Consider the following 25,955-nt stretch of genomic DNA (forward strand, 5'->3'; position numbering starts at 1 on the left):
TATAAGTTTTAAAGGAGAATGCAAAAGTACAACAACAAAGACAGTCCCACCTTATTCTGATACTTTAAAGTTCCTCGGTAAAAATAAGCTCGCGCACTGCTAGGCAGAATTTTGATCGCCTCATTGCAATTCAGAATTGCCTTAGAGTATCTACCTTTACTTCCATAGTAAGCAGCACGACTCATATATGCCTGTAGAGATGAAGACAGAATGATGACATGGTAGAAAACAGCTTTGTTTAGCATTATAAAACAAAGGTTAAATAGAAGACAGAAATTACAAGTTTATAAAAACATACATCTTACAAAGCTTGTAATTTCTTTTATTCAATGCTTGCCATGTGTTTGCTGGCAGATTACAAGGCAATACACCCATAAATGCAAAACCTTTCAGTCTTTGAACCCATCCAAAAAATCTCCCACAGAACCAAACTATCAGGAGTCTTTATATTACCTGGAAATGTGATGGACAAAGAGCAAGTGTTCGATTGAAATCTTGGATGCATGTAGCTTGTCTGAGCTGCATTCTACACAGCCCTCGCTGATAAAAAGCATCAGGGTAACTTGAATGTAGTCTGATAGCCATACTAAAAGCATCACAGGCCTAAAAGGATGACATATCATCAGGGTTAAATATGGTCTTTTTTGTCAGCTGAAACCATAGCCTAACTAACTGACTCTTTTGTACAGCTAGATATGACCTATTTTTGCAGTTGGAACCCACCATGTACCTGCATTGTTTTTTATCACTTTCATCCATTTACTGCTACTTAAAATTTTGTAACATTTAACACCCTACCTAATGCAATCATAACCTCAAGGAGGCACAATCTAACTCATTTAATAATCTCATTTCTTCAGTGAGACTGCAAAAGTTTAACCACACACATGGTCTTCTGTCTGTAAGAGATGAAGTAGTGAAGTTGTTTATTTTGATGGACAATGGATTAACATGGCTAGTATGCAACTCCTTTAAAATACATCCAGATACTTTTTTCCTCTACATTGTACATTAGGTTACAAAGTCATGGGCTTTTCCAGGATCTACAGCTGTAATATCAGATGTACGTTGACAAAGAAAGTCACATTTTGCAATTGTCATGTATTACCACATTAGATATTTCAGACAATTTTGACAGCCTTCTTCCAAAAGAGTATCACTTTTGACAAATGGGGTTGGAAGCAGACAAGGCAAGAAATTGTTCTCTTCCTTGTGAAATTTTGTTATTTCAAATGTTTCTAGTTTCTGTCTTGAGCCTTTTAGCAAATCAAAAACTGAAACATTTATTAAAATATCAACATAGAAAACATTTGCATGAACTCACACTAGGCCTGCCACAAAGCTCACTGGTAAGCTTTCAATAGTTTTCAACAAAGAAGTCTCTAATACAGTTAAAAGTATTGATTTGTTGAAAGAAGGGAAGTATATTTTTCTTAGGTAATGCAGTTTATTTCTTAAGTGTCATACATAAGTGCCGAAGAGAACCAGCTAGGGGTGTTATGAGCTACAGTAATATAGAAAACAGTTAACAAATTACAAACAACTCCATAATATAATAAACTAGGAATTCCTTTGTCCAAGTTTACTACCAATTCACTAAGCCACCAATACTCCTACATGAGTGTTGTTTGTCTGTAGGATCTGTGAAGACATTGATAAACACAAAAGAAATTCATGTTCTTTATTCCATCAGAATGGCAATTAATGACATACATTAAAAAAGATCATAACATTAATACTGGAAACATGACTCACAAGCTTGCAAGACAGTCTAATGTACATCATGAATTCAAAAGAAAATTGCTAAAGGCAGTGGAGGCTGTTTAGAAATATTTAAATAATTCACTCAGTTATCATGGTGGTTGTTTACAAGCAGTGGAGTCAAAGGCTAATGTATTCTATATAATTAACACCAACCCATAATAAACTTTTTTGCTCCATGTAACACAGGCCTGTGAGATAATACATTTCTGCAGTCTCAAATGTATTAGGCAGGATTTTTGCTGAGGTCATCAGGAGCTTCATAGCTTTTTTAAAACTCCTCACAGCATCCTGCAATACAGAGAACATTAATAGTTGTAAAGCACTTAACTGAAAATCTGCAAGATTTTTTAGACATTTTAAATTATTTTTAAATTTTTTTTTTAGTCTTTCTTTGGAATGTTATGGTAAAAATGACTAGTCTAGTGTTCTTTGATGTTGCTGGAGTTGGACATACCCTTGATCTCTGAATGGTTCATATTAATAACTGATTAGAAAAACAGAAATATTGCTGACTTTTATTTATATATGACAAAGTAGCTAATGTACATGATCTAGAAATAACATACAGTTCGTTTATACCATTATTTAGGTACATATTTAATTATAATTATTTATTAATTTTACTTATATTTATTTCCTTGGGAAGAAGAGGTATACCTTCTGATGGAGTCTGACAATAATAAAGTACTTGTTACAGGTTTCTTTATGTAAATAATGACAAACTATTTATTCCATAGACAACACACTAAATTTAATAACCATTAAGAAATATATCGAAAGGATCAATCCTGTATAGGTATTGAAGGAACTTAAGTGAATAGCCTCTCAGAATTTTACCATGTCTCATAGATCTGGGCAGTAATTTATGCATATTTAATAATGTTTTGGTTTAAAGGAGAGTGTAAGGAGAACAACAAAAAAAATTAAGAACAATTAAAGATAAGCCATTCCTTAGCCTTTGAGGATTATGAAGGGACCACAGTTGAAAGTTTCAATATCAAGAAGAGTAAAAGAATTACAGCATTTTGTTTCTTAACCGAGTCTTTCAAGCTGAAGAAGTATTTGTTTAGAAAAATCAGTTTGAAACACCAGTGCCCATAGGGCTGTCTGCAAATACTACACCTGCCTCCCTAAGTTGTCAGGGTAGTAGAAGTTTTAAACGAAACAGGTCTGCATTCACTGCTATTTAAAAATCATTTTTCTCTATACCTACATCCAAAAATACTCATATTTTAAAAGGAAAAGGAACTGTAGTACTTGAACTCACATATAATTCTAAAGGCACAGCAGGGCACTATAGCATGAAGTCTGATCATTTTCCTATATTGAGAGTATTGTGTTATTCTTCTCCAGAAGAGGTGGCAATGCAAGTCCTCACATCTGGGTGAAGCCCTCTGAGAAATCAGGGAATGACTCTAACACACATCCTCTTAACCACGACAACTGAAATGGGTTGTATTGGAGCGTACTGATGATCACTGTCTTTGACTTAGCATTCTTTCAATAACAGCAAAACTAGTAATGTCCCATTATGGTTTCAGACAAATAAAACACCCACGCCTAATGAAAAAAGCTGAATGGATCAAGATGTTTTATCTGGTACAAGCCCAGGGAGCAGGAGCATAATTTTTGCAAAGTGAACGCCTTTTCATTTAAAAAGAACCTGCAAACATGAGGCTAAGAGGAAACAGAAAGACTATGCCTTTCAAACACAGAACTCAACAGATAGGTAGATTCAAGGTTTTATGAATCTACCTGTTGCTTGCTGTTATTGTGTTTAGGGAAACAGGACTCTGTACATTTTGTATAAACAAATAGGACTGTACAAAAAGAAACAGCTAATCCATACTCCCAATTTCAAAAATTCTGCAGGCCTCAAATATTGGCTAACTGCAGGACTCAGAGTAGTGACAGTATTGGTTAAACCCTACAACATATGAATATTCACAAAGTTGAGAAAACACCTGTAACTATACATTATACATTCAGTTCACATACCTGAATTAAACTTTTGTACTGCATTTTATTAGACAAAAAATGCTAGACATATTTCTGTATTATTTTATTTCAAAAGAAGCAAAATCATTACATATAATGGACCTCAATCTACATAATTGTATCTTTTAATTGATCACCTTAAATGTTTTAAAACTAAAATTGTCTAATTTATGCTGAACTATTAGTGCTGTTGCTGAAAATTCTTACTCAGGTCTTCTTATAATTTAAACAATAAGATACTCTGAAGGTTTATTTATCTATTAGCACGTTTCATAAAATCTTAAAAGAATACAGAAAGAAAAACATTGTCTTACTTGGCATATATATAATGTAAACTTTTCTAACCTTAGTTTTCTTGGCTTTCATTTGTATTTTTCCTAAAATAACAAACATCAAAGGCTCATGTTGAGTTGCAGCAGCTTCACGTAAGCACTCTATGGCCTTATTGTGATTTTGACAAAATGACTGAATGAGTGCTTGCTGAACAGGCTGAGACATAAAGGATTCTGGAAGGAAACCACCATGAAAAACAATAATCTCTTTTTACTTCAACCTATATGTTTTCCAGTATAAAATACCTTTAAATGATATGCAAACTTTAAAATACTATTAAAATATTTGGAGTATCAAAGATTGTTTTAACATCCATAAAAATACAAATGTAAACAAAATTCCTACAAAAGTCTGAAGTTGAACAGTTATTTATCAACGAGTGTAGTTTGATTGCTAAACATCTGCAAATATTTACCTCCCTTTCCCCACATCTAAGAAGGCTTTGCTCTGCAGAAGTATCACCATATGCCTGCTTTGTTTTTATATTCTTGTGTGCCCTGTGTATCCACTCTTAGTCACTACCAGAGACAGGGAGTTAATCTTATACAGTATGGCTATTCATATGGATTCACCAAGAGCTTCAGGATGCACTGAACACTGCCTTTTTATGCCCAGCACATAACAAGAAACTACTATACTGCAACATTTTTACTGTTCAAACACATTGGGAAGGTTCAGTTCCAAAGCTATTTGATATTTTGTTAGGAAAGACTGTACATAAGAACAGAACAGAATCCTTACTCAATATTCCTTTAAAGCAGAAATTACCAATATTGAAAGGTAGAAATAAAAAACAAGAACTCAAAAGATAAAGGAAATTCTGAAATCACAGGTGATAATACAGGCAATAGTGTACACCATTATTACCTTTAAAGGCTTCAGACATGCAAACAAAATACTCTAGATAATAAGTTCCTATATTTTAGCTGATTCATAGTACCTAACCTATTTGCATGCTTGAACTTAATTTTTTTGAACAATTCCTTGGTTACAGACTGTTGCCATGGTTCACAACTACCTAAGAAAATTGATGGAAATTGACATTACCTTCATCCATTTCTGCAAGTTGGTGAATACATAAACTTGCCAGCTCATCTTTCTTCAACTCCATTAAATACTGTCCCCTGTAATGAAATATTTGTTGGATGTAATTAGTAAAACTATTTCCAGGCATTTCTTTCAAAGTGCAAATACTACTGAAATATGTTTTCACTAGTATAAAAAGAGAAAAAGGAAAAATAATGCCTTCCAATAAAAACATCCAAAGTTTTTCCCTTTTTTTAATCAGAAATATCTGACAAATTTTTAATTTTTTCTCTCACATCACAGTACCAAGAAATTATATGCTTACCTCTCTTCAGACTATAGGAGTTTCAAAAATACATTTTCTTTGGATTCCACAGATAGTAATCCTTACAATCTCAAGAACTGCAACAATAATCTTAATAATATTGTTTGTAAAATCCACCACAGACTGATAGCTGATAGATACATTCTGTTTTCAAGGACAATTTTTTGCCTCTTCAGATATCGGCATCAGTATAAGAGGTTATGCTAGCCAAACCACACTGAGAGACAACCTGAGCAAACCCACTCCTAAAACTGGGAAAATACAGTATTATTGACTGGAACATAGTAACTAATTCTCCTAATACACCTGAGGAATAATATCCTAGCATTTCCTCCTTAGTTCTTACAGCTTTTCAGGGGAGGAAACAGGTTTATCTAGTAATTTATTTTTTAGTCTTGGCAAAGGTCACTACTTCTCACTGGGCTGAAGATGGGGAAGAAGAATAGTTCGAACCTTAATTGGTCTGGACTTAATCCTCCACATTCTTTCCATTATGTGGATTCTGCAGACAAATCAGTGAAGGACCCATCCACTTAGGGAAAACATTTAAAATTATTAAATTTTTAAAGGTTCAGACTTGCTTTTTTTGTCACGGCACCTATTTACTTCTTTTTCCCCAGAAACTACATGTACCTCAAAGAGCAGAATCCTGTATATGAAACAAGGTTTCTCCCTCCAAGGTAATGATTACGATAGTTGGGTGACACTATGCAGATTAAGTTCTTCAGGTCTGGAAATGCTATGAAAATACTACATTTTTTTAAACCCATTCAGAGCAGGTTTCAAAGAATACAAGGGTATCTCCCAAGAGCATTCCAAATGGAATTTTTTTTAGAAGTGAGATATCTGTGCAGTTCTCAGCTAATCACTTTCCTACCTTAACATGCAAAGTTGTGATTTATTTGGATAAAGATGAATGGCTCGGTTTATATCCTTCACAGCATTTGGTAAATTATGAATCTGCAATTTATAAAGAACAAACAGCAATTCAATTGCTAATATGAACACAATTTGGAAACACAATTACTATTTCTATAAACTTAGTTCTGCAGGATGTAATGCCCACATAGTAACAACTCACAAGGCACATATGTCCTCTATAAAGGAGCTCAACATGTTTTTAATAAAGGTCTGAAACATTTACGCTACATATTTCCATACTTTCCCACAGGGTAAATCCAAACTCCAGACAGTTTCTTTACTCTTCCAAAATCCAAAGAAGAGTCTGGACTATTGGGAAGGAGACTAGGTCATGAGATCCACATGCACATATGTCCTGATGAATCTTCATTGCTGTAATGAATTTGCATTTATTTTTCAAGTGTCTGTGCATGTGGTCCCATTCAGAGTGCATCAGATGCTGAGGAGAAAGGAGATCATTACAGTGAAGATCCCAAGGACTGATTCATCCAGCTGGGATAGCTGCTAACTCAAACTCTCACTGAAGAACAGCATTGATGGAATGCATGTACTGAGCTTTATTTTACTGCTTTACATTGAAATTTAAAAAGAAAAAAAAAGCCAAAAAAAAACCCCACAAAAAAACACAAAAAACCCCCCTACAATAGCAACCTGAGCATTAGTGGATGACCTCCAATATAAACTATCAGGCACAAGTTCTTAAAAGACAATATCAAAAAAAGAATATCATTAATCCACTTAGACTGTGAGTTAAAAGCCGTTTCCTTTAGTTGTGGAAGAAAAAGAACAGTGTGAGCAATTTCTCAAAACATTTTGAAAACAAACTAAGCACTGTGAGACACAACAGTTGTTTGAATTCTGCCAATGAAATCTACACAACTTAGGTCACATTGAACACTCCATTCCTTGTACTCCTGAGAGGGTCTCAAAAACCCAACTGCTAGCAGAAATTATTCTCAAATCCCATGCAGAAGTAGCATACACTCTGTTTCACAGTAAATTAAAATACTGAAGATGTTTTCACTCCCATTTATGGGGAAGAAAATTTGAGTTTCCTGAAAAATAAGTATTCTCAAGAAAATTCTGTTTAGAAAACACTGTATTTCAAAATGTGGGGTTTTATATTTAAAAAATACAAATTTTCAAAAGAATAGTTTTGAAATATATTTCAAAAAAATTTATTAAAGCTCAGATTAGATGTACACTGATGTAGAAAAGATAAAATGACACTTGAAATATTTTGTGTCATTGCATTACATGGCAACAATATTCTACAATTGCAATGCATGTAATTCCATTATGTTGACAAGGACTACTTGAAACATATTGCTATAAGCAGGTTCTAACACCTGTATAACACCAAGGCATAAGTATTAAAATCCCCACAACAACAATAAATATAAATAAAGCTATATTACGTGGCAAACAAAAGCAAAAGGAATGTATTACCTTATGATATGCTTGCGCTCTGCATACATAGGCTCGAACATTGAGAGGATCAATTTCAATGGCATTAGTAAACTGTCGAATAGCTTCATAGCACTGATCAAGATGCAACAGCAGTATCAAACCAATATTTAGGTAAGCAAAGATGACAGACCTAAAAACAGAATTTTTTTTCCTTTTGTTATTGCACAAAATATGTCATTGTATTAACCACAGCTTACACCAGCTTCATCTACTTTTGTGACATTTACCACACATCTATTTTGTGATCACACTGAGCTAAAGAACTGTAATTGCCAGCAGAGGAGATAGCTCATTAAAAAACCCCACCATTTCAGTAGCTTGAAAGCTAGAAAGCTTGAAAGCTTCAGTAGAGGCTCCCTGATCACCAAAAACAGCACTCCAAATGTGAATTGTGAAGAAATGATGACAAGTCTCTGTCGTAGAAGCTGAACTAGAAATAGAGCTAGCTAGTAATTTTGTATATACTGAATAGACCGAGAAATACTGAATTCTTCAACACTAAAAACACATTGTAGATTTAAAAGACGGACAAAGCTTACACATTTGCCATCTAGCCTGTCCCTTATTTTCTATCATTTCACTTGGCTAGCTGCTAGGGAGACCTGGGTTTCCAAGATCTGCAATATCTTGTGCAGCCCACTCTTGCAGACTGTTTTTAGGCAAAGTTCAAGACTTCCTATAGCAGAACCAAGACAAAGGAAGAGCTGAGGAGTCTTTAGGCCCGACACAGATTAGAATGGAAGCCTTTGCTCAAGACAGGACTGTTGAGGTTGCCCATGACTGAACAAGAACTCAGTACCTTTAGAGTAAGGCAATTAATGCAGCTAACTGGTATGGGAGGGTTGTTGCATATTGTAAGGCCATTTGCATGGCAGGGCTGCTACAGATATAATCTGTTTCTGAAGTATTTTTAAGTGGTAGGAAGAAATGCAATTCAGACAAACCACATCAGCTTCAGTCATCAACTATCAAGGACCACAAACAGCATTTTTAAAAATTTTAGTTCAGGGACACCATTTACTAGCTTTTGCTAAAGAAAACATTGTGGCATTTTCTTTGGGGAAAAAAAAGTAGTTTGACTTTTTACCTGCATTGTGGACACATTCCCTCCCAAAAGACTAACGAAATTATTATTGGCATGAGTAGTCAACTTTACTTAGGACTTCAGTTTCATCTTTTGTCTGCCAGACCTGAATAATTTATTTGGCAAGTTGCCATGTAAGGCAAAATAAAATTTAATTTTTAAATACATTAATAATTAATTTTATTATACTCGGACTATAGTAAATGAGGCAAAAGATACTAAAAGACGACGTTATGGTTTTGTGTGTTTAATTCCAGCCTATTTGCTGAATAATGGTTCTGATTCTACTTTCCTTTATTAGTACTTTTATGCACCCAGATAATCAGAATACAAACAACATATATTAAAATTCTCAAGTCCAATCACCTGTCCAAAGCTAGGACACTTTCAAAGTCACAGATTGCCAGGGACCATTGACACTGTTCTGAGTAAACAATCCCACGATGAAGAAAAGAACAGAAATTTTCCTGAGTGTCATTGATGAGTACTGTGGGAGAGGCAGAATAAAAATCAGCTGTTCAGATATTCACATATATTTCAGTTACTCCATGCAACTTATTTGCACAATACTTCTTACTCTAGTTTTCTCAGAGTTTTATAAAATATCATAGATAAACCATAACAAAACATTAGATCACAACAGAAACTGTTCATTGTGGCACGAAATACCTTCAAGACATATTTGTAATTCTCAGTTACACCCACTTGAATTGTTAAAAGTGAAGCAGAAAAGCTTAGGAAGCAGAGGCAAAATAACTGAAGAAAAACAAGCAGTAAGAGTCAATGTCTGTATTGGGTCTGGCTGAGATGGAGTTAATTCTCCCCATAGCAGCCCTCATAGTGCTGTGCTCTGCATTGGTAGCTAGAAAGGTGTCAATAACACACCAGTGTTTTGGCTACTTCTGAGCAGCGCTGGCACAGCATCAAGGCTGTCTCTCCAACATTTTCGCCCCCCTCAATGGCAGGCTGGGGCTGGGCAAGATCTTGGGAGGGGATATAGCCAGGACAGCTGACCTAAACTAACCAAACAGATATTCTATACCATATGACGTCAGCTCAGATATAAAAGCTAAGTAAAGGGAGACAGAAAGGGGGGCATTTTTGTTTTCCAGAGCAACCACTACGCGTACTGAAGCCCTGCTTCCCAGGAAGCGGCCAGACATCGCCTGCTGATGGGAAGTAGAGAATAACATCATTTGTTTTTCTTTGCTTTCACTTTATTAAACTGTCCTTATCTTGACCCACAAGCCTTTTGTTATATTTTCTCTCCCCTGTCCAGCTGAGGAGCGGGAGTGATAGAGCAGCTTTGGTGGGTACCTGGCACCCAGCCAGGGTCAACCTACCACAATGTCTAAGAGCAAACTTAATAGAAATGAAAAAGAGCAAGTTATTACCAAACACTGAATGACAACCATACATTTCAATGTTTGCAACATGAAAAATCTGTGTTACATTGCAGTACAGTAATTACTAGTGAATTGTCATTCTTCTTTTTAATGATAAACATACACACCATTAAAAGAAACAAACAATACCAGAAACACTGAAGTCCTGCACAGCTCTTTTTGGATCAATTTGTCGTAGTATGCAACCTCTATAGTAGAATGCTAACCAACAAGAAGGGTCTAGATGAACCGCTGCTGCTAAGTCCTGTATTGCATTTCTGTACTGTTGCTGCTTAGCATATGCTCTTCCTCGATACAGCCTAATAAGGAAGAAAGTTTCTCTTTAAATATAATTTCCCTTAGAAAATTATACCTACAGAATGAAGTCACAATGTGAAGTCATAGACTATTATTTATAATATTAACAGGTTGAGTCAACTTAATATCAAGAGTTCTTCCACTGTTTTTGTCATGCTACCTTCAAGTAATTATTCAGGAAAAAACTGTAGAAATATAGAATAAACATTCAATTTTATTTCTGAATTTAATAAAGCAAGTCTGAAGTAACAAAGCCTGGTAGTCTATACTGTATAGGCAGATCACTGCACTTGCATAAACCAAGTTCAATATAATAGAACCCTGTATCAGCTTTGGACATCACAGAGTTGAATGGAACTCTCCAAGTTCCATAGTCTATTGTGCAGCAGTTCCTGTATGGGAAATATCAGATTTTGTTAAATCTGATTTAAAAGAAAAAAAGAAAACTGCCCTCATTACTATTAAAGCTTTCTGAAAACATCCATTCTATTCTTCAATATTTCTTTCAAACAGTCAAGTTTACAAAATCAGATCCTACTATTTTACACTATTCATCCCTCAAATTCAGGAAGCTAGCAATATATTTAAAAAAGATAAATCACAAGCACAGGTGAAAAAGTGTGAATAGACAGCAATGGCTGTCAAATTATTTTATCAATGCAAAATGTAATATATAAAACTTATATTTTTGAATTACCAAAGATAGCTTTCACATATTAAGCAGGTCTTATGCCACATCCCACTTCTATGTAGAGTTATCATGCAAAATATATACTAATCCTTTTTCAATGTAACACAGTAAAGTCAGTTCCTCAAGAATTTAAATCACGTGCTTAACACAAACACAAGGCACTTATACTAACCATACTCACTAGGACTATTCACAGAGCCCACACATCAACATGTAAGCCTCAATGAACTAGTGGATTTCAGGAAGCCAAATGCAGCTTTATGTTGCTTCAAGATTTTATTTCAGAGTCAGAGTCTTAAGGAACATCTGTAAATTACTTTAGTAGCACAGGAACCTAATGTCATAAGAAAGCTTTGCATGATGCTGTGGTTCCCTGTGATGAAGGAAATGGGCTGACAGGTAGAAGATACACATAGGGGAATGCCTCCCTAGCCATTTCTATTCAGTTTGGATGGGGATCAATTCCAGAATAAGACATCTGAACTTAGGTGTCAATTTGTAGATGTCTGCAACATATGTTAGGTGTCTGACTTTCCATTACAGTTGACGGAGATCTAGTCAATACAATCCAAGGAGATAAGAGCATTTCAGTTCATCCAAAAATATACACTTATTCTCTGTTTAGCTGAACAGATCTCCAGGCTTTATAGAATAGTCTATATTCAGTCTACCTAAAGTCTACTAAGTGTATTGATTAGAGTCCTTGGTGATAATGGCTGCTTAGACACCTACATCCCATGGATACAGCAAGCTGACACCTAAATTCTGGTATCATAATCTGGTATTGTATATCTGCTTTTATTTTTATTTTACCTCTATTTTCATGAATCCAGAATAGAGTATAAAAAGAATGTAAATCTTTGCAGGAATGATATTAAGTAGAAGTCACATTTTCTAGTAGGGAAATCATATAAATTTTTTTTGGTCTTTGTAAGTCAAACCTCAAAATCATTGTTATAATTCAAAAATAAAGATGCTTCTCATTCATAGTTCAATTTTTTTCACAGAAAACATTAATTCAGCATAATGATAAAACTAGAAGTGTCAAGGCAACCAATGGCAATTAGGCATAGAACTATGTAATCCTTAAGGACTTTCTTCACTTTGAGCATGTATTTAAATCCAGTTCTTTAGAGCAAAGCACATATGCACGTGCTTAAGTCCAACTTACTCTATATTTGCATTACTCCAGTAAGATCTAAGCACATGGTTCTGTGCTTAGTTAAATTAAGGTCTAGGGACTAATCCAAAGTCATTAAAGCAATACAAAGATTCCCCAATGAATATCATGGCCTAGAAGTCTTATTCTATTTCTATTAGACACCTCTTCGGAAATGCAAGTGCTTTATTATTGTTTAATGCATATTCAGTCTTTTACATATTTATATTCTTTTAATAATCCACTTAAAATTCAAATACTTTTGTCAAACTATATATTCTACCTTGCCTGAGCATTGCTGGGGTCTTCCTTGATCACAGCTGTAAAATCCTGAATAGCTGTAGGCAAAACTGAACGGTGAAAGAAATGTATTCCATGTTTCATAAGTGCATCTGTTCTTTTAGGGTTACACTGAAAACACTATAATGAAAAATTATAATGAAAAAAAGTACATTATGTTACTCCTCCTTCTTATTATTTCTGATGATTAGAAGTCTTAACCAAGCATAAAAATAATATATTATTTTATTCTCAGATTTTCTTTTTTTATGCCTTGGTCCTTTAATGTCTATTGTCATTTCCATTAACTGTAAAGTGAAATAAAAAAGTAGTGATGCAAACTTATTAGTGGCTGATAATTTGTAGACATTCAGTAATTTATTGAATTAGCTGGCAGGAGTAACAGAAATTACTTATTTATTTCCATAGCACTGATTTTTTTTAAACATCATTTATTTGAAAGGATATCTGTTCTTCAAGCTACTTACCAGATATATCCAAATACAGTTTACTTTTACTAAGACTACACAAAGTTACTACATTATTGTAACACAAAAAAGTGAACTTACTTTGGCATAATCATCCATGGCCAATAACAATTGATTTTCCTCAAAATACAACTCGGCTCTCCTAAAATAAATGTCATCATCTGTAGGGCTGCATTGTATTGCAGAGCTATAACTGATGATTGCCAATGTATTATCACCTTTTTTCCTGTAAATTTCAGCCATTGACAGGTATGTATCTGAAACAACCACCCAAAATATAAAAGGCACTATTCAGCAGTCCAGAACAATAAGTCCTTTCTTCTTTACAGGGTAATTAACACAAGCAGTAGAAATAGAACAGTAGATTATATAAAAAAAAGGAAGTCCTGTTTTAATCTGAGCAACAGAACTCAGAAGTTTAGAGCTCTAGCTGTGTACTCAATCGTGGAGCCCATGCAGCTGTAAACTGATAGCTCTTGCTAGATTCACGGGTACTAAAAATCTTTGCTTTCTGTAGAGCTCTGTAGAAATGGCCCATCAAGCCATTTAGTGTTGACCACAAACAAATATAAAGAGATTTAGTTTAAATGGGCCCACGCAATATTTATCCCACTGTATTGGGTCTGGTCAGGATAGAGTTAACTTTCTTCATAACCGCCCATAGGGTGCTGTGTTCCAGATTTGTGACTAAAACAGTGTTGATTACACAACAATGTTTTAGCTCTTGCTGAACAATGCTTGCACAGTACCAAGGCTTTCTTTTTCTTTTTCCCCCACTCTGCCCTCTCCCCAGCAAGTAAGCTGGGGGTGGGCAAGAAGATGGGAGGGGACACAGCTGAGACAGCTGACCTAAGTAGGCCAAAGGGATATTCCATACCATATAACGTCATGCTCAGCATCAAAAAAAAAAAAAAAAAAAAAAAAAAAAAAAAAAAAAAGGTAGAGGAAGAACAGGGGTGGGGGGAAGGTGTCTTCCAAGTCCATGTCCAATCAAAATTTCCTTTGTTGCAACCTGTGACCATTGCCTCCTGTTTTGCTGTGCATCTCTCTGAAGAGTCTGACTCTGTCTTCTCTGTTACCACGAATTATGTAGTCTGAGAACAGATTTCCCTCTTAGCCTTACCTTCTCCTGGCTAAGTAACTCATCTCCCTCAGCCTTTCCTTATAGAACTTAGGCTCCAGACCACTGACCATCTTAATGGATTTCTAATGGACTCTCTCCAGCTTGTCTCTCTCATACCAGGGGTTCCAAAACTGGACAAAGTATTGGAGGTGCAGCATCACAACCTGGGAAGCACTTCACCTGACCTGCAGGGTCTGGGCTGTCAACCAGGTGGTATCTTCCCCTTTTAAGCTCCTCCTTCCCAGTTTAAAGAGTATGGCAGAACTGGGCTGACCTGAAGCACAATAGCACACTGTCTCCATTACAGGCTTGTTATCAGCTTTCCCCATTAAATTAATGGATACAATTTCCATCAGTCTTCCTTTTTTCTTTTTTTTTTTTTGCATTTTTTAAAAACACACTAAAATTAAGTACTTTTTTTTGCCTTAGAAACCCAACTTCTGTTCCAAGCCTTTGAAGATTCATGTCTGCTTTGTATAACATGGATAAAACAACTGCCAAGGTTAAAGACATACAAAAACATTTGCAGAACTAAGGCCAAAGGCAACTAGAGAAAAAAACACTATGAAAAGTTAACTGTTAAGTTACACTTCAGTAGTTACTTACCTGCTTTATTTTTGCTCCATTTAGTTATAAAATTCAGGTCATCAAAAGCAGCAGAAATTCTGTCTTGAAAGAGGTAAATCAAATGTCTATGCCAGTAAGCATCAAGCAGCAGTGGTTCTAGGCTTATGGCCTATAAACAAAATAAGTAAATATTTTTTTTATATTGCAGAAGGAACTTGTCAAATGTGCTAACAACAGTACATAGGAAATGAGAAAATTTTTGCACTGAAATTGTTATTACTATTTTTTTAAGAAAATTCCTAGACTGACAAACTTTAATTTAACCTAAAAATCTGAAAAATTTTACTAATGTCACTTGTTTCTTTAAAAGAATCATGTACTTATGCATATGCAGAAACAGAGTCCAAGCTACCAGAATATTCAGCACAAAATATTAATCAGCTGGGATATTATCATGTTTGATGATTTCTTCAAAATAGTTATCTGAACTATTTCTAGAAATCAGAATTCTTCTATTTGAAAGTGTGGTGGTTTAACCCCAGCCAGCAACTAAGCACCATGCAGCTGCTCACTCACTCCCCCCCACCCAGTGGGATGGGGGAAAGAATCAGAAGGAAAAAGGTAAAACTCGTGGGTTGAGATAAGAACAGTTTAATAGGACAGAAAGGAAGAAAATAATAATGATAGTAATAACAATAATAAAATGACAATAATAATAAAAGGATTGGAATATACAAAACAAGCGATGCACAATGCAATTGTTCACCACTCACCGACTGATGCCCAGTTAGCTCCCGAGCAGTAATAACTCCCACAGACTAATATCAACATGAAAGATCTGGTTAAATCTTGCATTATCAAGCACTCCAGTACAAGGATTCTGAACCCCAAAGCAGCTGCTGAGGACTGCCTCTCCAAACACCAAATGCTATGTTAAAAGCCGAGATGTTGGTTAAGGAAAGAAGCACATCTTTTGCTCTACAACATTATATATAGGATGAAGTACTTTGGGGTCCCAATCTGCTTATGACTAGCTGTGTGTAATAAAGATGTTAAATGACAATGAAAATACTATACCGAAAGTACAACACATGACTTCTCTACCCAGGTTTCACAAACATACAGAACTATACCTTTGCTTAAAGAATGCCTTTGAAAGCTTTTACAGCTTCCAAGTTTAAATTATAGACTTTAAAAATCTTCTTTTTCTTTCTGGTTTTTTTCAGCAACATTTTTATTGTTTTGGTTGTTGCTTTCTAGTTGTGCAGGGTCTTGGGTGGAAGCAATGGCAGGTTTGTAGCACTACAAAGGGAACTTAAAACTGGTGAAAAAATAAGCATACATAGAAAAACACTAGTAGTATTGTATAAAATCTTATTGTCAAATGATAGTTTAAACAGGAAATACACGACTTTTAAATTTATTTGCTTACTATGCTTTTGCAGATATTAAAAAAATATTTGTCAGCTTTGCCAGCAACAAAACTTGAAGCAAAAGACTTTCTGTCCTTTTTGTCTATCCTACCTCCAAATCTATTTAGGAGTGTTGTATCCTGAGCAAGGGTCTCCAAAGAAACATGGTGCTTGGAGAATACTGGGGTAAATAAACACAGTTTATTAAGAGCCTTCATTCTTGTGGCACTAAACTTGGATCATGCTATCATAGAGAGGTAAAAGGTGGCAGCATTCAGCTAGTTATCAGCTCTCCTGCTTCTAGTTCTTCACCTGTTGAAGGACTCAGAAACTCAATTTTAAAAAAAAGTGCTTGATAGAAGTAAAACTTGGCATTAAACTTACTTTTTCCAAGTCATCCATAGCTGACTTTAACTTGCCTAACTTTCTTTGTATTGCTCCACGCCTGCAGTAGTGAAAAGCTGAAGGATGCTCTTCCTTTTCTATTAGCTCAGACAGTCTTCTTACTTCTTTTTCTAAATCTTCAATACTAACTGTTGCTCCTTCAAGAAGAACAGGCTGTATTGAGTCAACTAGTTCTATTTGTAGATTTGCTTCTTGAGAGTCCACCATCTCAGTTCCTTTTAGTAATTCAGTATCCTTCTCCTCAGAAGCAGTCCCACTAGGAGGGAAAGTTTCATCAAACCAGCAGTTCCATATTCCACTGACCCACATGCGAGCAGAAGTTTCTTCTGGAATTCCACCCCTCACTTTTGCAAACTTTTCAAAATCTAACAAACAAGGGATGCTGGGGCTCTGATATTGTTTGATTGCTGAAGACACCTTGGTACTGAATTCATCACAAATAGAAAGCCTTCCCAGAGACACAGACCTAAGGAAAAATATATTAACAATTAACTAAAGTTTCCCAGATATAGTAACGATATCAAATTGCAATCTGCCAGTCAACAACTATTCAAAAACCTGTTGTTAGCTCTCTTGTTAATGATAATATTTTAACTTATCAGCCATTTATCGAAAACCATTACTGAAGCTGCAAGTAAGCAGAATTGTTCTGAATCATTCATGTCCCCAGAATGTTCAGCACTTATTTGCAGTTGCATGCTTATTTCCTCCAAAAGCTTCTAATTTAGGTTTACGAGGACAATACTAAACCTAAGAAAGGATGATGTTTCATAGTGGACAGTTATCAGCCTGGCTAAATGATGATAAATCCTAGATGGATCAATATATCAATGATAGATCCCAATGATATTAGGAAGAGGCCATGAGAATATAACCAGAAGCACCACCCAGAGGTGAAAGCAAGCATTTGAGTTTACAAGGACATTTCCAAAATTATAATCAGGGAAAATTCGTAGCTTCCAAGATGAGAACCTTCACAAATGTTCAATATCAACATCTGCTCTGAGACATCAAAGTGAAAGAAACTGAAGACTTTAACAGAAACACTAAATCTTTATCACAAACAATACTAGCCTTGCTAACACAGAAAGGAATACCAGAAAGGAATACAGAGAAAATATTTTATACATATATATATATTTATAATACTGTGTACCTAATATTCATAATATTTTGTACGTAAGGATCCTACTAGAAAAAAAAAGGAAATTAAATAAAAAATGTAGCAGGCCCATGCATGAGAGACATGCAAAATAGTACAAAGATGAAATCTCCTTGGTTTAGCAAAACTGATATGAAAGCCTTAGACAGCAAAGAACATACAGTACCTCAGTCTAAAACAAGACTTTGAAAAAAGGACACCTTCTCCCTTAGTCACAGCTCACTATAAAAGTATTTCACACCATTTAAGTATCTTTGATTTTCTTAAGAAGAAACCTACTGAAAGGTGCCTAAAAGCTTAAAAAAGAGGCAGCTGAATGGAAAGCTGGCCTGAAGGACCAGGCCTGAGCATCAGTGTAAGTACAATGTGGACACATATGACTGTACACAAAAATAGACAACATTTGGGGTTTTTTTGCAGGTCACACTTCAAGCATAAGTATTTAAGAAATATCAAAAATCTAGCAAGAACATGAATTTCTTTTCTTTTTTTTTTAATACTTGAATATTTTCTAAGGTATCCCATATCTGAAGTATGTAAATAGTAAACATTCACTAGGAAAATATTTAGAGTGATACATGAAAACAAAAGGTAAAAAGCAAACTACTTGTTTGATGTAATCTACAAATTTCATGGTACAAAGGAGGTTAGTCCAGCCTAGCATTTTGGTTTCCTAAGAACTTAGAATTTTCCACTTGTCTTTCAGAAGCTTGACAATTTAATCATGCATTTATACTTAGATAAAATTTCTTCTGTTGTTGCATGAAGCAACACCATTTCCATTTAAAGTATAATACATACTAAATGTTCTAAAGATACCTGAGCAGTACATATTTTTTCTTTGCATTAAAAAAAGTATATTATTCCTAAATAACTAAACTATTATTACTTAATTTCAGAGCAATATTAATATTTAAAAAAAGATAAAACCTGTAATTAGATAATATGGCTACAAATTAAAATACATTCTTTAAAAAGGCAATACGCTAATTAAAGAAAACCTTTTAAGAATCTTTGGGGGTTGACTTAATTTCTTAATCACAGCTTCTAATTTTCTAGGGTTTATTATTTTCTTTGATTTCTTTGTTTTCTTTCTTCTTGGGAAAACAGCGTATTTAATCCCAGCCTTTTGAGATCGCTCCACAAGAACAATGTCATTCTCACTATCCTCTTGTCCAGTCAAAGCAGGCGTTTTTTCTACTGGTATGTCTGTCTGCATCGACTGAAGATCGTCACAGATTTCATTCAATAGATGCTTGGTAGGGGAGCTTTTCCCGATCTCTGTCTCAACCTCTGACTCAGCTATCCATTGCTTCATAACTTTCAACTCTTTCATGCTGGTTTTGAAATTAGCTGACATAATTAACGTAGTTTCATCTTTGAAAGCAGTCGTCTCCAGAGCTGAGACTGATCTTTTAATCAAACTTGTCTGTTAAAAAAAGGAAACAATTTATTTAGATGTTCATTTGAAATAAAATTTATATATTACATTTCCTTAGTTGGACTGGATTTTATTTTGTATAAAATTGTAAAGAAAAAAAAGAGGGACATGGGGACTACACTGCTGAAAAAAAATTATAGTATTTAATGGGAAAAAAGATCTGCATATCTCAGGATATGTGTCAAAGCAAAGAGATCTGAAATATTAATCCGAAGTTATTTGAAGCTCATGAAGGGCTAAAATCAATCTTCTCTAAAAAGTATCACAAGAAATTTGAATTAAATACCCCTAGTCCTTGTAGGAAAGTTAAATTTTAAAATCAAAAACGTATGTCACTGGCGGTGACATTTACAAAAAGATGAACTGAGATATATTCATGAACTCAGAAGAAAAGACAGGAGGACTCTGTATAATGTTTGGAAGTACAACTGTATTACATGGAAACACAGTTAATATTTGAATGGAATTATGCACCCTCATACGTTGTGCCCCCATCCCTGAATTGCCTGATGAAATCAAAACCAAAAGGATAACTATTATCCTCTGGTGTTTAATTGTTATTAATTACTAAGCAAATACTATCTGCAGTAACAAATGTATTGCTTCTCAGTCTTTCTGTTAATTCCAGTTCACTAACTTGCACTATAATACTAGGCATAACACATCTTTGTCAAAGAAAATAAAATGCAATTTCATGTCCACTGCCTGAAATTTACTGAGAGAAACACTTGTTAGTAATAAATAAAATAAATGAAAAAATAAATGAAGCATTTAAAAATGTTGAATAATTTTTAATTAGACTCAAAGAAGCACTTTTTCAATGCTTGGTTACAGACATCTGCTAAGAATTATTTAATTTGTATATTTATTAGAAAGACACTGCATCAGCCTTGTGGTAATGCATTATACCCTGTGGAGTTCTGAAAAGATAAAAAAAAATAATGTCATAAGTGTGCCACTTTTCTTTAGGAAAATTATATTTTTTTAAAAAAATCTAAGCTTCATACTGATTTATTTAAAAGCTGAAACTCAATGTAAAGCTATCATTTATCACTACATGTATCCATCATTAGCTGTCATCACCAAATCAAATAGTTCGACTGCAAATTGCATAAATATTGAATTGTTACTTGATAAATTCTTTTCATGAACTATGCATAGTTTTGCTAAAGGATGGCTAGCTGAATTCAACAAGACTACTTCTATTTGAACATGAAACTAGTATTTTAAAAATCAAGCATCAATGCTTAGTTCAAATTGCAAATCTGGTGTTTAAATTATAAATTTTATTTATCATTGCATACAAACTGCTGCCATGCTTCATGTCCGTCTTTAAAACAACATGGTCACAACATTTTAAGCAGGTTTTTATGGACTATATAGAAGTTTTAAATAAATACATACTCCTCAAATTCTTACTCAAAATCAAATTTGTTAATAAAATATTACTTGTATAATGCTACCAAGGTCATCTTTGCATAGCTGTAAAATTTACATGGTTTATTGCTGCTTTATGTATTTTGTGAAACAGCTAGCATAACTTCAATAGCCATAAAAGTACATAGCACTTTACAGATTGGAAACTTGACAACATTGATGCCCTGATACATCTGAAATCCAAGGACCTGATACTGCTAATCTTTACTCAGATATGTTGTCCCACTCATTTCAGGTTAGCTAGAGTACAGCGTATTCACACTTATCTCTATCCAAATGCCTGTAAAGTTAACAGGGGTTCTCATTGCAGAGCTACGTTCTCCTATTTAATGTAACCAATCCACCTGAAAAAGACCTCTGAGACTCTCACTTTTGCATTTAGTAGGAAAATATTAAGTTCAATTCAGTTCAGTGGAAGAATTTCTTCCACAAAATCACAGTTCAGGAACAAATACAAGTAAATATAAAATAATACCTCTGAGCTCTCAATGTCAGAAAAGTCAGGCAAGGATTGGCATCTTCTCAGTAAACTTTTTGTCTATAGATAAAACAAAAAGCAAAATAAGTCTGAATCAGTCTGAGCCTAATATGAATAAAGCTTTCAGATACATTCTGCTTTTAAAAGCAGAGACTGACGAAAATAGAGCTAATGTCCAAACAAATCTGTATTTTCACCAAAAAAAAACCAACCCCACCTTTGCCAGAGTGAAGTGAGGACTGCATTTCCCTGGATTTCTGGATGTCTTAAGACCATTCCACTGCCAGATGTCCAAAAATCTGAGACACATACAACATGCTTATATAAATTAACGCTAAAGAGCAAGCAGTCAGTGGACATAGATGGTCCAGTGCTGTAGATGCTCCAATCTCAGAACACACTGTGAATATGCCATACTGTTGAACACCTTGTGAATTTACTGCCTGTATGGAGATGTCTTTCCAACAAACATTCTGTAACTGGAAAGACCCACACTGCAACTTAGAGCCACACTTCAATCTTTCACTTGCAAATCACCTGCATAGAATTGTTTGCCTATCCTTTAATATTACATTCAGAGAAATTCTAGATTTAAAAAAAAATCACACACTTGGAAACATCTCTTTTCCCCTGTTCTGCTTCTTGACTCTTGCAGTTTTTTTAGATGTCTGGGCATAGTGGAACATCCCGTAAGCCGCTTCATTGAGATATGTCATATTACTCAAAACCTGTTATTTGTAATCACAGGCCCTCCCCTAAATCATCACCTAGTGCTATAATAACGCAAAATAAGAAGCATCTTTAAAATATGCAATGACTCCTTCCAAGCACAGTTTCAAGTTTCAGAAAGTGAGATTTAGCATTTTCTAACTATTAAAAAATGAACAAATACCTAACATAAAATTGTTTCTAGAAGTCAACTACATAGAAATGTTTCGTCTTTTGACTAGATCTTCAAACTACAAATTGTTTTGCTAATCTTATTTTTCAGTACTACATTAAAAAAAATTGTACCATAATACACACCAGCCCATAATCATAGAAATCATGATCATCTTGCTCAGCTTCTAACTCTTCATCATGATCAGTGAAAAAGCCTTCAAATACAACATCCTCAATAGCATTGCTCTGAAATATTAATATATTTGCATATTTGAGTATGTGCAATACTATTATTTTAGTCAGCTATAGAAAACATAGTAACAGATAATAAAGCCTATAACATATTTGAGCTAAAGATTAATGATGAGCAAGACCAACATCACAGAAACCATTTATCCTAGGCTTCTGATGGAACACATTCTTTAATGTGATCAAGAATTACATGGTGCAAAAGGGGCAGAGAACTGAGGAAACTGATTATTGCTACCTGATTCTCTAAAGTTTTTATCTTTAGCTTTGGTAATTTATGTCAGGTCGCAGTAGTCCATACAGTAATAACCACAGCTCTCAATTTGGTCATTGTAAGGCTAGGAGATGGGGAACTATGTCAGGTCTATTCCTGCTATCAATTAATCCATGCATAAGTGTGCTTTATCTCTTGCACAGGAGTGTGAACTGGTCATGAAATGCTAGTTTCTCTGTAACCTTTGCCATATGAAGGTGCAGAGTGCTACAAATACAGGCATACAATAGGCATGCTCTTTTACATGAATGGCTCATCTCTCACAATAATGTAATCACAGTGGAGATTTTACATTCAAAACATTTCAAAACTCAAAAACTTTGGCATTTTCTAAAATGGACTTTGTTAAATATAAGAAATATTTTATTACATTTTAATAGAAATCACTGCCAGCATAGCATAGCAGAAGAAAAACTATGCAAAAGTATCTTTCAACATAAATGTAAAGACATTAAGCAAGATAACATAATAGCACATGGTAATTTAGAATAATTACTACCAGAAACTTTATTATTGCAGAAAATGAAACAATACTAATCAATACATACTATTACAAATTGTACGATGACTTATATACTGTGATTACAATACACAAACACAAGAGTGCTAATAAGATAGCAGTATAAAATACAACTGTTACAGTTAACAAATATAATGTTAGAAAAAGATATATATTTCTGCAAAAGATGGGAACACTAAAAATACATTTAAATATTTACCTCATACATAGGAAATAAAATTTCCTTTAATGAAGAAATTGGAGCAGAGAATTTTGGTGGAGCTGGAGCCCAAAACATTTTTAAAGCTTCTGGATAAATGGAAACCTTCAAAACCAATACAATGCAGTTATCAACTAACATAAACCCAGTTTATAAATGAATGTCTGTACTGAATCTGAACTATTAGGTGATGAAATGCTGTTTTCTGCTAAACATGGTTTTGTCAAAAACAACCCCACCAAATATAATGAAATCCTATGAGGTATAGGGCTCCACAGCCTGAATGAACTACCTGGTTTGCTCTTTTAGTATTTTTGTTTGTTATTAATCAGCACATTAGCATATTTTATTACTTCAGAGAAGGAATTAAGAACTGAGACATGAGATTTCAGAACAACCCTCCCCATTGATGAAAAACTCCATATACATTTTAATATTGCATATTGTCAAATGTTAAAAAATCAGCAGAACTTTATTTCCAAGGTGTTCTGTTCTTTTGTTGCATGACAATTAAAAAAAAAACAACTTTTTTTTCCCCCAGATTTTGTGTCTTCATTTGTAGGATTGTGCATATACAGCACACATTTATTAAAATTATTTCTTACTTTCTCTCCTAACAGTTGCAGTTGTGGCTTTCTAAGACAATATTCAGCAATTTTTTGGCATTCCGTTAGGCTTTTTGATGTATGAGGGGGAAGAAAGTGAATCCCATCTGTCCAATTATTCTGGAATTGCTCTGAAATAGGAACTCCTTCATAACAAACTCTGCAGGAACATAAAAGATTAATAAATTACTCTAATTATGTGAGATAACAGCACAGAAATAGCTTAGTTGTTAAAGACAAAGAAAATTAGGTAAAGTTTAAATCAAATTAGAAATAAATTATGAATAAAACTTTGTTTTATAAACTAAAGATTGAAATTACATACTATACAATGGAAACCTGGTGCCAAGCTTGTAATTTGTTTAGTCACACACCAAATAATTTTAAGACGACTTTCATGATCAGGTCCATGGTGTGTATTATAGAAGTCACAAGAAAAATATAACACTAAGCTCTAAATTAGTACAAAATGCATTACATGCATAACTTCATGCATGGCAAATACACCACACAAGTGCTGTGCTTACACTCAGATATACTTAAATGCCAAAAAGAACTGATTTCACCAGGAATGTCTGGCTGGTTTTGAACAGCACCTTATGTGATTACTTGGGGATTGGATTCTGATTTTTTTTTTTTTTTGTCCTTTTTTTAAATAAATCTACCTATGGCAAACACCTCACAAAAGGAATATTTCACTTCAGAAAGCTGTAGTTTGAAGTAATTATACATCCTAATTTCCTATCTATCTACAGTTTCAATTTCCAAAAACAGTGAATGCTTTTACACAACACAGTAACTCATAAGTATGTTTATATATGCATGTGCGTATATATATATATTAAAAAAAATCCTGTAATAACTGTTCTACCTTTATTTCCTTTGTTCCTGGCACCTCTAAAGGGAAATTCAGATTTGAAGGATCTATTACTACTACCAAGCTGGCAAAACTATTTTAGATATTAGTAGCAACAACTATTAACATTATCACTTGAACTGATATTTTATAGGATTTATATATAAAATTATAAATGAATGTTTTTATTTAATGGAGAGAAGGTTACATTCATATTTTTTGCTATTCTTCTTGTAGCTTGTTTTATAATACAAGAATTAAGTTCTCACTTATATAGTTCTTACTGTACTACCAATTACAAGCACAGAATGCAATAAATGGTGAAATATGTAATGTATATACAAAAGAACAAGAAAAAACACTTAATTTCATATATTCAGGTATCCATATAAGTATGTAAATTAAAATGCACATTACATGGAACAGTTTTCTCAACACACTGGCATATGTCAACACTGACATCTACTGGTGTTAGTCAGGTTTGGGGTAGTTTTTCTCCAAACACTAAATAATGAAGTTTCTCTGTGCATTCATGGAACTAAAGTGTGTAACTTCTGTTACTTGCAATTTCACCATCAGACGTATATCTGCTATATTGATTCTCATTTATGCTAACTGCAATGTACTTCCATTTTAAGACCTATGTAAATTATCAGAATACTGTATAAACGGGGGGGGGGGGGGGGGTCTCAACATAACTGAGAACCAGCCATTTGATTTAGCAAACAAAATGCCTTCTGAAGTACATTTGGAGGTTAAAAATGAATCCTTAAAATGTAGCACTAGCCCAGAAGCTGTAGTTCTCACACAGAGAGAAATATTATAGATCTGGGAGTAGTTCTTGAACTCTTTCTGGAATGTTCCTTTCTTCAAGTGGAAGCTTTGACAAAAAAAACTATTTCTTAAAGAGAAGAAAAACAGGAACTGAAAACCTAACTTTTGACAAGTGTTTGGCCTTCCTAGTTTTTCTTTACATCTTAGTATTTGGTGGTGAATTGGGTTTCCATGGCAAGGTTTTGGTAGCGGAGGGGCTACAGGGGTGACTTCTGTGAGAAGCTGCGAGAAGCTTCCCCTATGTCCCATGGAGCCAATGCCAGCCGGCTC

General features: G+C 34.4%; 1 protein-coding gene across 1 annotated transcript in view; it reads right to left on the minus strand.

Annotated features, from left to right (window-relative positions):
- The window catches only part of TTC6 (tetratricopeptide repeat domain 6), a 63,614-nt gene that overhangs the window by 14,416 nt on the left and 23,243 nt on the right, over positions 1-25,955 (minus strand). Inside the window, exons 7-24 of the mRNA XM_030005044.1 lie at positions 23,996-24,155; positions 23,391-23,495; positions 22,293-22,394; positions 21,264-21,326; positions 18,912-19,339; positions 16,728-17,214; positions 14,971-15,100; positions 13,323-13,498; positions 12,758-12,894; positions 10,457-10,626; positions 9,288-9,408; positions 7,817-7,967; positions 6,324-6,406; positions 5,143-5,219; positions 4,108-4,268; positions 1,918-2,052; positions 454-603; positions 51-191 (exon numbers count right to left, since the gene is read on the minus strand). Of these exons, the coding sequence (XP_029860904.1) occupies positions 51-191; positions 454-603; positions 1,918-2,052; positions 4,108-4,268; positions 5,143-5,219; positions 6,324-6,406; positions 7,817-7,967; positions 9,288-9,408; positions 10,457-10,626; positions 12,758-12,894; positions 13,323-13,498; positions 14,971-15,100; positions 16,728-17,214; positions 18,912-19,339; positions 21,264-21,326; positions 22,293-22,394; positions 23,391-23,495; positions 23,996-24,155 (2,977 nt within the window). The remainder of the gene's footprint in view (positions 1-50; positions 192-453; positions 604-1,917; positions 2,053-4,107; positions 4,269-5,142; positions 5,220-6,323; positions 6,407-7,816; positions 7,968-9,287; positions 9,409-10,456; positions 10,627-12,757; positions 12,895-13,322; positions 13,499-14,970; positions 15,101-16,727; positions 17,215-18,911; positions 19,340-21,263; positions 21,327-22,292; positions 22,395-23,390; positions 23,496-23,995; positions 24,156-25,955) is intronic.

The sequence above is a fragment of the Aquila chrysaetos genome, chromosome 2 (assembly GCF_900496995.4).
Source record: "Aquila chrysaetos chrysaetos chromosome 2, bAquChr1.4, whole genome shotgun sequence".
NCBI classification, from domain to species: Eukaryota; Metazoa; Chordata; class Aves; order Accipitriformes; family Accipitridae; genus Aquila; species Aquila chrysaetos.